Here is a 15,907-nt window from a genome sequence, read left to right on the forward strand (position 1 = left end):
TGAGCCTACTTCCGGTTGGAGTTTCTAATTCATGTATGACCAGTGTTTTCTTTTTTCTTGCATGCAGTATGTAATAAGCAAATACATTACATACAAAATTAATATAATGTCAGTTATATATGGTGTTCATTGGGCAAAACACTCCCAAAAAAGGTTCATCTTAGACTGGAGAAATGGTTATCCTTCCTTTTCCATTATTATTTGGCTATGAAACAAATGCCGGAGACATATACAACCCCTATATACAACAGTGTGGTGTTGGAATGTATAATGATTAGGATGTGATTTTTTTTTTTTTAATTTCAACACTTCCAATGTACCCGTAAAAATGTAATAAAGAAATAGTGCCCATGTTTTTTAAATATTGAATTAGAACTGGACAATCTACATGAAATTTGCAATCGATCAGTGAAAACGTCATCTTTCTAGAGCCTGTAGTTTCTGAGATCTCATTGTCGAAAGGATGGGCCGCAAACATATATGCGTATTTTAAAAGAGCTCCAAAGATGGCAGCACAATTCATTTGCATTTATTTCGGAGAAGGCTTACTAAAGGCAAAGGCCTTTGAACAATAATTTAAAAGGATAAACTTTGTGAAAACTATTTCTTTAAGTAATTTATTTAAAGTACACTCTTTTAAAAATATTTGTCTTTGTTATAAACTTGAAATCACAAATAACCGTAAATCAAAGGTTTGAATGCTAAGGTTATAGGTTAGAGCTCGGTCGCTCTTAAATGTTACTGTAGCATTTTAATTAGGTAGATTATTGTTATGCAACCAAAGGAAAATTCTAAATATTGTTTCGTTTTAATAATGTTTACTATTGATAAAATACATTAAATTGCCGTACTTTTTTTGGTATGGGGGTCATACAAACCCCACGAGAGGCAATTATAGAGCCAAGAATCTTTGGTAACTATTTATGTATAAATGGGTCAGAGCCAAAGTGGACTCAAATAATTCTATCTTTATTCACTTTTCTTACTGATATGCAAAGTAAGTCTTTATATTTCTTTAACTTGGACTAAATTAGGTCTTCTGTACTCTGTAGTACTTTGAAATTGTCCATATGTAATTCTGTATGATGGTTCCACTTGTGCAATTGTTTATCTTTTTGTCCTAATGACTCTTGACGATTATATTAACAAATATGTAAAGATCAGTCAACGTATTTTTTATCAGGAGTCCTTCGTGAGTGAGTCGGCAGACGTATCGCATTTGTGGCCAATTAGTTCCGGTTTCGAGTTCAAATGGAGGACAATTTCTCTTGGATGTAAGCCGAGAAGCGGTTTGGATTCCGCTTTAAGCTTATGTGGCCCCTTCCAGCATAACCCGGTTGTTGCATACTAACACCAAGGCGAAACAAGCTAATTTCTGTCCATATGTGATATAAATACATAGAGCAAATTATTTAAACCAAAAAAACCGGTTTAAACAAAAAAAAACCTGGTCTTTTGGTTTTTTCAATAAAAATCATGGTTTTTGCCAACCCTGCGAAGCATCGTACAAGAAAAATTCACGGCCTGGAAAGGACGGGATGCACCTTCGCGCCTGACAATTGGTAGGATCTACGAGAAGTTTGTAAGGACAGGGCCCGTTCAAGACGATTGCGAGGGAAACAGTGGTAGAAAGAGATTTGTCTGAACTGAAGAGATTATCATCCTCGTCCAGGAAGCGATGGTAGCTAGATCAACCAGTCCTCGCGCAGACTTTCTCTAGAGATTAACATTTCTCAAAGGTCAGTGGTTAGAATTTTACACCGTGATATAGGAATGAAACCATACCACTTGCAGTTTGTGCAGCATCTCACAAACGCGGACAAGCAAGCATGTGTGAATGCTACACAAATTATCTTGGAAATGGTGTGCATGGCCACTCGACCTGACGCCATGTGATTTTTGGTTGTGAGGCATGGTCAAGGATCGTATGTATGTCAGCAAACCTAGCAACTTGGACGAACTGAAGCACCGCATCACTCAGGTCATCCCTGCTGTCCCTGCCCAAATCGCCCAGAGAGCCATACAATCAACAATGGACAGACTCCATAAGTGCATTGAGCGGGATGAGTACCAAATTGAAACCCTGTAACTAAATCCTTGCCTTGTAATTTCACATGAGTAAAGCTCCATTTAATATTAAATCGATTAACATCGTTTTATCGTTTTGCCTCACCCTATATATATATATAATCCATCTTCAAAGCAACACTTATATCCATTTTCTCAATATGAATGTGATATAACGAATATCTGATGGCAAGAAAATAATTTCAAATGCTGATATTTCAAACTGGCAATCAACTAACCATATCAGATATTAACACCCGTAATATTCTGTAATACTATTACTATTCTTCCGTAATACTAGAAAGAAAAAAAAATGGATTTTTACTAACTACGCTTATTTTTCTCACATGATTCCTTCATTTTTGTAAATTCAGAATAAGACGATAATTTTACCTAAATTAATTTTACTGGAACACGAATTTCTAATTAACATTTTATCAGTGGAGAGATCTTTAGGCGTGTTCGAAATATGTGTCGCCGCACGAATTTAGCCCGACATTTTCATTGGTACACTAAACATATTTACTTCATATTAGTCAACAAAATATTTAAAACTTGTGGCTCGCAAATAAATTCAAATTAGTGCTGGCAGACCATGTCAAAATTTTGTTACTAATAATAATCACTAGTTAGCATACTTGCATAACATCCAGTCGCCATCTTGGGTTTTTGAAGACTTCAAATCCTATCAGAGTTTAAAAGAATTGAAATGTTAACTGAACACAGATAATATTAAAAAGAAATCTAGTGCTTTCGTTCATGTGTAATCCCACCTCTGGTGCACTACGGACCAGACAGAGGCTTCCTAGTAAATAAGATCCACAGTTTTCTTCACATCTCGCTCTTCGCCATTATGGTGGCAGAAGCCTTGGAAGGCATAGCAGACATCCTCCAAAATAGGTTAAAATTTAATTTAGCTAAAGCTCCCACATATTTCTAAAAATGTGAGATTATTTCTGAATACTCAAATTTTATTGGGTTTTAGTCCAAACTCTCACGATCTTAATTTCTAATTTGGGAACTCTACTCATCCGCTACTAATTGCCTTGTTTCTTTTTCAGTACGCTTTCCGCACTTCCGGCATGTGAAATCAAAGTTATACATTTACACTATAAATAAACAATTTTAAATTTTGTAGTAATATTCAGCATGTATAAATATTGTTGATATTAGCAAAATCCCTTCTTTAACAAATAAACGAGAATATATAAATATATTTTACATTCTTCTGATACTAAAACTCATCTTTAGATGGAAGTTTTATTTCCCAAGTACGTCCGTCTGACAAACAAATGACGTATGATTCCCGCTGCGTGTCAGTAAACAAGACATATTTACGTAAGCAAACTATAAACAAATAAGAATATTTTCTTTCACACTAATAATCGTAATTCTAAGCTTGTATTAACTCAGATCGTTCTTTAACGGTTATAGTTCAACTTTTACATGCCCATATCTAATAAAATGGAACAAAATTTAAAGTACTTTGTTTACAAGAATAAAGATCGGAAGCATGTACAATATCCACAGAAAAAAAAAATCTCTTATTATGCCCAATGTTAATTCCGTTGTTCTAGTTGCATAACGCAGACTTTTACTTATACAAACAATAAAGGAAAGTTCATTTATGTTTGAAATCGTAAAGATTAAGTATAGGGCTGCCTTCTGTATACCGTTAATTATCCCAATTCACCAATGAATGAATCATGGGAGACGAACAATACAGAATAAACATAAATCCAAGAACACGTAATCAAAATTAGAAATAATAATAATAATAATAATCACAAATAAAAATTCAATGTGCAGATTGACAATAAGGGTACCCCGACAACTTGCATATTACCCCGTATCACAGTACAAGGGCACCTACTAACATGTTATACAGTATCGAACCGGAAAACGATATGTCACAAGCTAGTTGATAAAAATAGTCATAGGCAATTAATTGTCTTCAGGTGATATGCATGTCGAAAAAGTATTACACTTCTGTTGGAAATTTTGCACGGAAACAGGCGTTGTACAGAGTCTGTACATTAAAATGAGAACATGTGCATGTACCTAGGTAAAGTACCTTGAATGAACTGTTGATAAAATTCGCAATACAGTAAGAATGAAAAGTACAAGGAAGGTGCCTGTTTATCAACATGTAATATACATGCAATATACATGTGTGATATTCGCATTACATGCAAATACGATGTATTAGCGTATAGCATGGAAAACGCATGATGTAGAATATGTTATTTTACATTTATCATTTTCGTGTACAAGCGAAGTGTGTAACTCCCCTACGTGCAGTGTACAGGCAATGTACAGGTGAACGGGAACATGCAATGCTCATTATTGCCAATAAATGGATTAAACAGATATGTGTGGTGAACAAGGTGGATTGGAGCTAAACATTCACGTTATAGGCATAAGAGACATGCAATATTCAGACACAAGTCTCCAATTCAACATTCGCTATGCAAGGTCCTGACACATGTATAATACATGGGATTACAACTGAATACATTGCCTGTATTATCTCCGTGTACATGCGAAGTGTGAACCCACCTATATGCAATGTACAGGTAAACGGAAAATGTAATGATCATGATTGCCAATAAATGGGTTAAATAGGTGCATGCAATGAACAAGGTTGATTGGAGTGAATCATTAATGTTACAGGTGTAGGAAACATGTAATATTCAGGCATCAAGTATCCAGTTTGTCATGCACATATGCAAGGTCCTGACACATGTATAGTACTTAATGCGATGTACTTTACATGTATATTCCGCTAACACGACCACTAATTCATTAACACCTGTATTTCACATGTATTTAACATGGCAATTACATTTTTATCAAATGAAAAGCAGCCGTCGTCAGCTCCTCATGAGGTAACGTATATGTCAATTACATGGAATATGCCGGTTACGTACATGTCTTTCCACTCTCTACATGTTTCCGTGAAATGAACATGCAATGATTGTGAAAAAAATCGATACCTGTCTCATGCGTTTAGAAGTGTTCCATTTTCAGGCGCATGTACAGGCGCCTGTAAAAATATGCCTGTTTATGCATGTTTCACAGGCGCCTGTAAACTACCTGCACTTTCTGTCTGGGATGTGATTATTAAATAAAAAATGATGTAAATATAAAAATCTTATGTATTTTTTACCCCCCCCCCCAAAAAAAAATCCATCAGATACTAGCAATGCTTCTAATAACAACATTCTAACTAGGATCCTTTTAAAATTTAATTTAGTTATCAACACAAACTCACCTGTCGACTGGAATGGATTACTGGTCGGAGAGCTTCCTCCAAATATTTTTCCTGCTGAAAATGCATTGCCAGTGCCAGAACTGAAAAAATAAATAAATAAATAAATAAACTTATCTTTATTGGAAGAACACAACATTTAAATATATCCTTTCGAACCAATATTTTAAATCTTTCACGAAACCTTTGAAACATGCAGTGGATGATTGTGTATATCAAAGGGGTTGCAACTGTCGTGAATGCAGGTGGCATAAAATTGACGTCCTTGAATGTAAACAATGCATAATATACCTCAAATTCGTTATATTTGTTGTACACATCTGTTCACAAAAAGCTGGAAACTCGTTCAGAAACTTAAGTCCGAAAAAGTGAGCCTAGATCCGTCACAATTCCCGCAGATCTATACACAGGAAAATGCATATTCCCGCCGTTCTTTATATAGACACTAGCTGCAAACCGTACTGTCATCCGAGCGATGTGAAAATGTAAAAACAAAATCAAACTACTTATTTCTGAGATTAATATTGATTGTACACCTCATGCACAGTTCCAATATGTAAAATCAACCATTAGCTTAAGTAGAAATTGCTGAAAAACGACAGAAAATGGATATTTAAACCTCCAAGTAGGAACCTGTGCTTGGAGCGATTCTATTATCAATATTATAACACAATCTCTTGTAAGTTGCGTCTGTGGTCAAGCGGGTTTAGTACTGCTACTGACACTTCTGAAACAAAGGGCGACGGTTCTAGCCTCCGTGCGGAAAGTTAAAAGTTTTTCTTCCTTCTTTTTTTAATATATGAGAACTTTTTTATAAATATAAGTTTCTACTATGAAGTGATTGCAAACACATTATCCAACCAACTGTCACTTTTCAAATTCCTGTCACATTTACTAGCCCGCCATGTCCATAATTCATATACGAAAACGCTAAAATGAGAAATGTGAACACAGTTGAATACCTAAAACCACACGTCCAAAATGAAAATTATTCATATATATATATATATATATATATATATATATATATATATATATATATCGGGGGGCTTTGCAAACTTCATTCTTGAAAATGTGAACATTCTACAAGATATTTCATTCACTTTACAATATTTTATTTGAATAAACATAAAATTTCGGGGTGGGATGAAGCCCGGAAGTCCCCTAAAATACACCTATATATATATATATATATATGCTTGTATTTTTTTGCATTACAAAAACTTAGGGTACCTCAATAATCTGGATTCTTATAAAGCAATTTGAACAATTATTTAGAAAATATGTACTGCTTAAAATCGGATTAAATCGCAATGCCAGTAATCTGTAATATCTTACATTTTTATTTATTTACATTGAATGTATAGCATGAATATTAGCTGCTACATAAGAAACAATTATCTATAATTGAATTTAAGTAGGAAATCGATATAGTTATTATCCACTGAGCCATCGTGCCTCAGAGTTCTTACCGGAAATCGTACCTGCATCTCCTGCAGCGAAGACACGTACGTTAATCATATACCCACGAGGGAGCTCTACCTATTTAATTTATTTTTAATGTATCAATATTTTTAAAAAATGCAATCAAACCGATGCATTTCCAACTAAATTTCAGTATCAATCAAGATGGGTATTCAAAGTTATGCTGCCCCGAGAATGAAAACAATAGAAACATCACTAAATAAATATATTCTAAGTTTTTATTAAAATCTAAACCGACATAGAAACACTAGCAGCAATAATAATAATAATAATAATAATAATAATAATAATAATAATAATAATAATACGATACAGTTTTTCTCTTATGTACTGGATCCCTTTCTGAAGAAACAGGGTGATTACTATATAACATTTATTTAATTCAATAAAAAAAAATAAATTAAGATTACCTTGGAGTTTGCCCAAAAATTGATCCTGATTGTTGCTGATTTCCCGAAGTTGCTGACTGTCCAAATCCACTACCACCGAAGATCGACGAACCTCCAGTGAAGCTTCCTCCAAATCCTGGGGATGAAGCACCTTGACCAAATGAAGTCGGACTGCAAATCGACTGACCAAAAAATGAACTTGTGGTCGTGGTGGTGGTTGTGGGTTGACTTGTTGGGGTAGAGGCTTGCTCGCCTGTAGTAGCAGCAGTAGTAGTAGCGGTAGTAGGAGTTGCTTGACCAAAAACTGGACCACCCTCAGACTTTGCAGCAGTACCAAACAGGGAAAAGGCTTTTGATGCTGAAGATGTAGAAGGTGTCCCTCCAAATATGACACTTGGTGGTTTCGCCGAAGTCGGAGATTGGCCACCAAATATTGATGATGTTGATGTAGGGGAGGAAATGTTTAAATCAAATACTGGGGGTGAGGTAGTGCCACCGAAAATGCTAGAAGTCGTAGTTGCAGTACTAGTTGTTGAAGGGGAGGTCGTGTTTGTTGTAAACGTGAACGTAGTACTAATTGTCGACTCGGAGGACGACTTTGATCCAGATGTAGGAACGGTGGAACTAAACACAGGTTTTAGATTAAACCCTGAAGCTGACGTATTACTAGGAAGTGTACCAAATAAATTACGTGAAACTCCGTCAGTGGTAGTAGTTGACGCAGAAGCTGTAGTCGTAGTAACAACACTTGTACTAGATGTAACTGTGGCAGTACTTGCAGGAACAGGGGCCGCTGGAGTCGGAGCGCTTGGTTGAGTAAACTTAGCTACTGCTTGACCGAATATGGCGCTTGCAGTAGAATTACTGTTACCAGACGTCGAAGAGACAGTAGTAGTTGAATTTTCTGATCCTTCTTGCGAAGTTGCAAGAGAGCAAACGTTTGAGATCACCGGAGCAGGAGCTGTAGTAGCTTCTGTTTTGGAAAACGCTGCCTGAACCCCAAAACTGACTGTAGACTGTGTGGTCGAGCCTAACGAGAAACTAAACACAGGAGCTGTGCTAGAAACTGCAGATTCAACCTTTTGAGGTGTTGTATTTACAGTAGTCTGATCCGTCTTTGGTGCAGTAGCACCGAAACTAAACGAAGGAATTCCAGGGGTAGAAGCTGCAGTTGTACGTTCAGCAGAGGCATTTAAGGATTTAGTAAACGAGAACGTTCCAAGGGTATTACCTGTTCCTTCTGACTGCTTTGCTGTAGGACTTGTTTTCGTTCCTGAACTGACGCCCGCACTGATAGTTGAAGTTGTTGTAGACATAGTAGTTGTAACTGCAGATTTTGGTGATGAACTTACAGCCAACCCAGCAACAATATTATCCAGTGACGTAAGAGGACTTCTTTGTGGAGAGGATGACTGTTGTGAAGTTAATTCAAAACCAGAATTGGTAGCACTACTACTAGTACCGCCGAAAATTGGAGTGGTATTTTCAGCGAACAATGGCTTAGAAGCAGTTCCACCGAATATAGAACCAGTTCCGCTAAAAACTGACCCACGAAATGACGAAGTGTCAAGCTTAAAGGTGAAAGAAGACATTGTATCTTTTCCACTAATCATAGTCTTTTGTTCAGAACCAACGGGGGGTGTACTAGGAGGTGTAACGTCTTCATATGTAGCTCCAAGAGCGCTATTAGAGGAAATTACAGAGTCTGTTGGTTTAGCAGTTGTAGGTATTGATCTAGACGGTGTAAACAACGGCGACTTTTCGAGAGTGGACTGCGAAGCGCTAAAAGAAAGCGAAGTAACATTTCCTTTAGGTTTGTCCTGTACACCTCCACTCGATAAAGCAGTATCTTTATTAGGTGATAACGAGAAACTTGTGATTCCCTTGCTCTGAAACTCTGATAATTTTACATTTTGTTTATCTGTTTCACTAATTAATCCGGTGGACGTAAAAGCAGGAGTAGATACTGTTTTAACTTCTGTTTGAGTTGTGGGTGAAACGAGTGGTGAAGTCTTCTGCAGTTGATCTGAAACTGATTTACCTGTGTCGGACGAAAGAACTGTAGTAAAAGGTTTCTTCTGGGAAAACGCTGTACTTGCAGCTGACATTGAAGTATGCAAAGTACGAGCACTCGAAGCGCCCATATCTTCCACTACGACTGTACCTATTGGCTTTCCGGTTGTAGAAGCCGCAGCCATTGGTCTAGAAGGGGTAAACAACGGCGATTTTTCAGGAGTAGACTGCGGAATACCGAAAGTAAGCGAAGTGACATTTCCTTTAGGTTTGTCCTGTACACCTCCACTCGATAAAGCAGTATCTTTATTTGATGACAACGAGAAACTTGGGACTCCTTTGATCTGAAACTCCGGTATTTTTACATTTGGCTTATCTGTTCCACTCGCTAATCCGGTGGACGTAAAAGCGGGAGTAGATACTGTTTTAACTTCTATTTGAGTTGTTGGTGAGGTAAATGATGGAGCCTTTTGCAATTGGTCTGAACCTGATTTACCTATGTCGGATGAAAGAACTGCAGTAAAAATATTCTTCTGGGAAGTCGCTGTACTTGCAGCTGTCACTGCAGTACGCAAAGTGCGAGCACTTGAAGTAGACATGTCTTCCAATACGACTGTAACTATTGGCTTTCCGGCAGATATTCCTCCAGGTTTAATATCTGAAATGGGAAGTGTGCTATCTGCTATCAGAAAATTGGATGTAGCACCTGGCGTATGATTTAGTTGTAACTTCGATTTCACCGGACGAATATGAGATATGGGACGATCGCTTAACAATTCACGAAGCTTACTTTGTTGTTTCGGTGACATTTTTTTCACTAATATTTTCCTTTGTTGTACAGCTGGATTCACAGTATCTCTGGATGTTATAGATACATTCAGTAAGTTTTCTGCTAGTCTGGACAATTCTGCATCTCTGCAAGATTAAAATTAAATAATATATAAATAACACACACATATTATATATATATATATGAAAAACTTCTTGTTATCGAAAGGAACAAGTAAAAAATAGAATATGATATTTGAACAGCTAGTATACATTTTATATCAGTATTGCTCTTTTCAATGTTTCACGTTTACATTTATTTATCTGCCTTTTCTCCAAGAAAACAGCGAATATATATATATATATATATATATACACACGAAGTTTATTCGGAAAGTCGGAAAGTAAGTTCCATTTCGTAATAAAACAAAATCAAGTACAGGTAAAGAAAGTAATCTATTGCACAAAAATCAATAACACTTACACTACTTTTCCACATAGCTCCCGTAATTTTCCAGGTATTTTTCATAGCGTGGTATAAGTTTATGTATTCCTGCGTCATAGAATGTTGCCGTCTATGTTGTAAACCATCTGGTAACATGTCCTTTTAACTCTTCATCGTTGTCTTACTTCCATGGAAAGACTTCAGATGCATAAAGAGATGGAAGTCGTTAGGAGCGAGGTGGGATTGAACGGAGGATGGCCAAAAACGTCCCAGCCAAAGCTTTCAACGAGTTGTTTGGTCACATTTGCAGTATGTGGTCGGCCGTTGTCATGAATAAAAAACACATCTTTTGAGAGCATTTCTCTGCGCTTGTTCAGTATTGCATGGCGCAGATTCTTAAGTGTCTCGCAATAAACGTCTTTATTGATTGTTGCACCTCGTGGTAAAAATTCTATCAGTAAAATGCCTTGTCTGTCCCAAAACACTGTGCACATGACTTCTCAGGGTGTCAAGAATTGCTTTGGTTTAACCTTTGTTGGGGGCAAAGTGTGCCTCCATTCCATGATTTGCCGTTTCGTTTCACGGGTGCCATAAGCAACACAAGTTTCATCCCTCGTGACTATCTGCGATAAAAAGTTCTCGCCATCATCATAATAACGTGTCAGAAAATTAAGTGCACTGCCCATCCGTTGTTTTTTGTGTTCTTCAGAAAGAAGTTTGCGAAAACCCAGTTTTTCAGTAACAATCTCGTAAAATACTGTTCGTGAAATTTGTAGAAATTCAAGAGTAAGAGCATTAATCGTAAACCTACGGTTGTTCTTAATTTTTTCTTCGACCGCACTCACCAATCCATCAGAAACCACAGATAGACACCCACATCATTCTTCGTCATGCATTTGATCACGCCCTTCCTTAAATTGTCAGATCCATCTTCTCACCATTGAATCACTCATTGCATTTTCTCCGTAAACCTCCCAGTTTTGTCAATGAATGTCACTTGGTTTTACGTTCTTCGCTTTCAGAAAACGAATCACAGATCTAATTTCACAAATGGCAGGTTTTTTTTTTTTTTTTTTTTTTTTTTTTTAAATCAACGCTCCATTTATAAACAATCACTGCGAACGACACAAAAGACAGAGCGATCTCAAAATAGCGTCATTTTGTTCTGCTTGGATCAGAGTAACTAGTGCGTATGAGAGGAACTGCGATCGTAGCGCTGCCACGGAGGAAAAATCGAAACGGAACTAATTTTACGAATTTCCTCCGTAAATTAATTCTCCAAATTAATTGTTTTAAGGTTCGGGTACTGACAGAGAAATTCCACAGTAAAAACACTATCTTTCTACCAGATGTACATAAACTCGATCAGTAATAATCAATCTGTTGATTGTCAACCGATATGAAATATGAAATATATGGTGATATGAAAACAACATATGAATATCTATAGAATAGTTTAATTGAGTTATTCTGTATCTTCGTAACATTTTCCTTCAAATTACATATTATAACTAATACATATTCATCACATATCATCTTTCTTACTTATATTTGTATCCAATTCTCCTATTTCATTATATTATTATCATCATTATAGTACATAATTCGTCGAGAACTATTCTAGTAAACTAAAAATTAACTTTTAAATATATATAAATATATATACGTCATCCAAAATTTCAAATGAACTATTGGACACTTTGTTTCTATGAAATTGCACGTTACATCATCTGATTATTAATTTCTTTGCGTTAGGATCACAAAACATAAATATAAATACTAATACAATTGGATTAGTTCTCCGACGTATGATCCGGGGTTCTATATATTTGCAGATTCATATTTCTATGTATTTACATTACCGATCAAATTACAAAACTTTTTTTTTTTTTTTTTTTTTTTTTTTTTTTTTTTTTTTTTTTTTTACTATAGCATTAACAATTTATCTTTTCACTTTCTAATATAGTTTGTTTACTAATTTTGATTCGAAAATTTTCTTAATTTCCGGTAGATTTTAAATTTTTATACCATTCGATACAGAGCGATATCCCTCTCAACATTCTTTAAAATATTCTGTAATGTGAGCGGAGCATTACAATATATATATATTACCAAGTACAATGTTAACCTAAAACCTGTGTGAGCAAAACAAGAACCAGCGAGAAACCTGGGCTGAATTCTCGATGGAGCTCATGTGGTTTGGATTAAGCTGTAAGCCCATGTCTCGTATAGCCTCGGTGCTGCAAGAGGCGCTAAACAACAACCAATTAACAATTAGTCCAAAAACACTTTAGATATTTGATTTTGACAATTAAAATATCCGAGATTACATGTGATGCAACTAATAGATAGACCAAGGTCACGGGTAAGACATCACAAACTCCGTACTTATTCAGGAAACAGGCTGGGGGTGCCCAGTCCAGTTACATCAGACAGTGTTATGTGAAAGTGCACTACAGAGAAAACATAATTGATCATTATTTTATTACTTTACGATTTCAAACTGTAACATTCTGTATTTCTAGACGCGAAAAACATCAACAGTGTTATTTAGATCAGGAGTGGTGGTGAATCAACGTACCATACGCCGTTTACTTTCTGAAATCGTACCGGTGACACAGCATTGAAAAATGAGCCCCGCGGCCACCGACCAATTGCATGTTCTGACGAACTCTTCAGAAACACCGTAGAAGCGGACTCACGGACAAGTGTACCTTCAATTGCAGACGAGTAAGGCATAAACTAAACAGCGATGTCGTTCGGTAACTCCGTGCAATTGGTGAAAATGTTGGAGCCATGGGTACCATATGAATTGACACCGCCCAACAAGGATCGGTATCTGGAGGTAAATAGTTCTATGAGTGTATAGAGTAACTGGAAAGGTTTCCTGAATCGGATTTCCACTTCTAATGAAAAATTGATTTGCCACGACCAATTTCCTTGGTGACCAGGCAGTGCAATGTGCGGTTGAGATTTCTTGGCATCGCTAATTTCAGACTTTTTTCATAATGAAATACAATCGTTGGCTTAGCGATGGCAATAATGTAAGCAGGTAGGATTTAGATTTCTGGGCTTTCGGCATCTATGGCGATTTAGTCCGTCACGTATGAAGGACGACGTCCCTCGGCGAGCACACTACTATCTGGAGAAAAGGAAGGAAGAAAGCGGTCTGAGACCTATAAGTTAGGTACCACTCCAGCATTTGCCTGGTGTGAATGAAGAAACCCCAGGAAAACCTCATTCAGGATAGCTGGCCTGAAAAAGCTTTTTACACTTTTTCAACCGAGTGCCCCCACCGGGAGATGGCAATAATGTGTGAGTGTAGCCGGACATATATTTCTGGACATTACCAACATTTACGACCTTAAGCTCATCACGTATGAGGGACGACGGCTCTTGGTAAGCACACTATCCGGGGAACGGCGAAAGAAAGGAAGGAATGGGGAAGGAAGGAATCGGCCTAGGACCTGTATGTTAGATACCATCCCGGCATTTGCCTGGTGTGAATGAGGAAAGCCCAGGGAAAACCTTACGTAGGATGGCTAACTTGAAAAAGCTGTTACATCTTTTTGACTTAGTGTCCCCACTGATAATCAAGCCCGGGACCGCTCCAACCGGATGCTACTTTGACTAAGATAATATTGTAGTTTTCATATTTTTGTAATCACACAACTCTAATATTTCTGACGATTCCCGTGAATGCATTTCCATAGCTTTATCGTAGAAGTCTTCACTTGAAGCGTCTGCACAGCTCAAGATGCTATTCCAAGTTGAAAGCAACATCTAAGACTCTCTTCAATGAACTATCTTTCACTCCCGCATCTCTGTATGCTTACTATTTAACCATACATTAATCACATTTACTAATTACGAATCAAGCCGATACAGAAATGACATTCTCCAATCAGCTATATATGTAATGATCAAACCAGGAACTACTCAAAACCAAGACGATGATGACCTGAGAGAAACATGTGGTTGGATCAAAGGAATCCTGAAGAGGAAAAGGGAAATAAGCTACTTACCAGAAAATAGTGGAAAAGAAATTACAACACGAAAAATCATTTAATTATTCACTAATTTCTAATTCTTACACATTTGTTATTTTTTTGCTCTCTTGTACTCCTACCACCTACTCATCTCATGTGTTTTATATTGAAGTACATTTACTTACAGCTGCTCCGGAACAGTATCACGTAATTGCATTTCATATCAATAAAACTATTTGGTAGCTACTTCAGTTGTATATAAATAAACTAACTAACTAACTCTATGGCCTATGGAACCCGGAGGTTCAGTGCCGCGTTCACAAAAGCTCTCCACTGACTTCTATCCTTAGCTAACTGCATCCAGTTCCTACTTTGTATTCCTATCTCTGCGAGATCCATCTTAATATTATCCTCCCATCTGCACCTAGGTCTTCCTAATGGTCGTTTTCCTATGGGTCTACCAGTCAAGACTTTGAAAGCGTTTCTACTTTCTTCCATTCTAGCTACATGACCTGCCCACCTAAGCCTCCTAGACTTGACGACCCTAACAATGTTGGGTAAACCGTATAAACTATGTAGTTCCTCGTTATGAAGCTTTCGCCATTCCCCGTTCTCGTTCCTCTTGGGTCCGAATATTCTTCTCAGGATCCTGTTCTCAAATACTTTCAGTCTATGTTCTTCCCTCAGAGTAAGCGACCATGTTTCACAACCATACAGAACAACAGGCATGATTATCGTTTTATATATTTTAAGCTTCAAATTCTTCGACAGAATTCGCGACGACAAGAGATTTTCAACCGAATAGTAACACGAATTCCCTGCTTTTAGTCGACATTTAATTTCTTCGTGAATATGATTTTCGTCTGTTAATATTGATCCTAAATATTTGAAAGTATCCACTTTATCAAAAGCATTATTTAATATTTTAACGCCTCCACAATTTGCCGTATTACGGTCCCGACGCACTTCCATGTATTTAGTTTTCTCTGCATTTACTTCTAAACCCATGTCCCTGCAAGCGTTTAATAAGATCTCTGCATTTATTTCTACTGTTCTCCTATCATCCCCTATTAAATTTACATCATCAGCATATGCCATAACCTGGTGAATGCCGTTCAAACTCTAGGCCCTGGTTGCTATCTTTGATTTTTCTTATGGCGTATTCCAGCACAAAGTTAAATAATAATGGCGACAACGCATTTCCTTGTTTCAGGCCATTTTCGACGTGGAAGCTCGTGGACAAAAATTTTCCTACCCGGACTTTACTTTGGGATTCACTTAAACATATCTTAATTAATCTAATTAGCTTTCTCGGTATTCCAAGTTCTGTAAGAACGTTGTTCAGTTGTATATAAATACAGATGGTAATTAAAATAATTGAAACACACTGAAGAAAATGCAACTTATCTGATTAATACTATTAAAGTGCGGGACCACAGGTAGCTTACAGAACAGCTCTCATTTGTCAAGGAATGGAGGC

The 15,907-nt window shown here is 36.9% G+C and overlaps 1 protein-coding gene across 2 annotated transcripts in view; it reads right to left on the reverse strand.

The window, feature by feature from the left end:
• Nup214 (nuclear pore complex protein Nup214) overlaps positions 1–15,907 on the reverse strand; it is a 100,750-nt gene that overhangs the window by 32,033 nt on the left and 52,810 nt on the right. For both annotated transcript variants that reach the window (XM_081764710.1, XM_081764709.1), the window contains exons 13-14: positions 7,234–10,140; positions 5,342–5,421 (exon numbers count right to left, since the gene is read on the reverse strand). In XM_081764710.1, coding sequence (XP_081620836.1) covers positions 5,342–5,421; positions 7,234–10,140 — 2,987 coding nt within the window. The remainder of the gene's footprint in view (positions 1–5,341; positions 5,422–7,233; positions 10,141–15,907) is intronic.

Source organism: Thermobia domestica, chromosome 7 (assembly GCF_964235325.1).
Source record: "Thermobia domestica chromosome 7, izTheDome1.hap1.1, whole genome shotgun sequence".
Lineage (NCBI taxonomy): Eukaryota > Metazoa > Arthropoda > Insecta > Zygentoma > Lepismatidae > Thermobia > Thermobia domestica.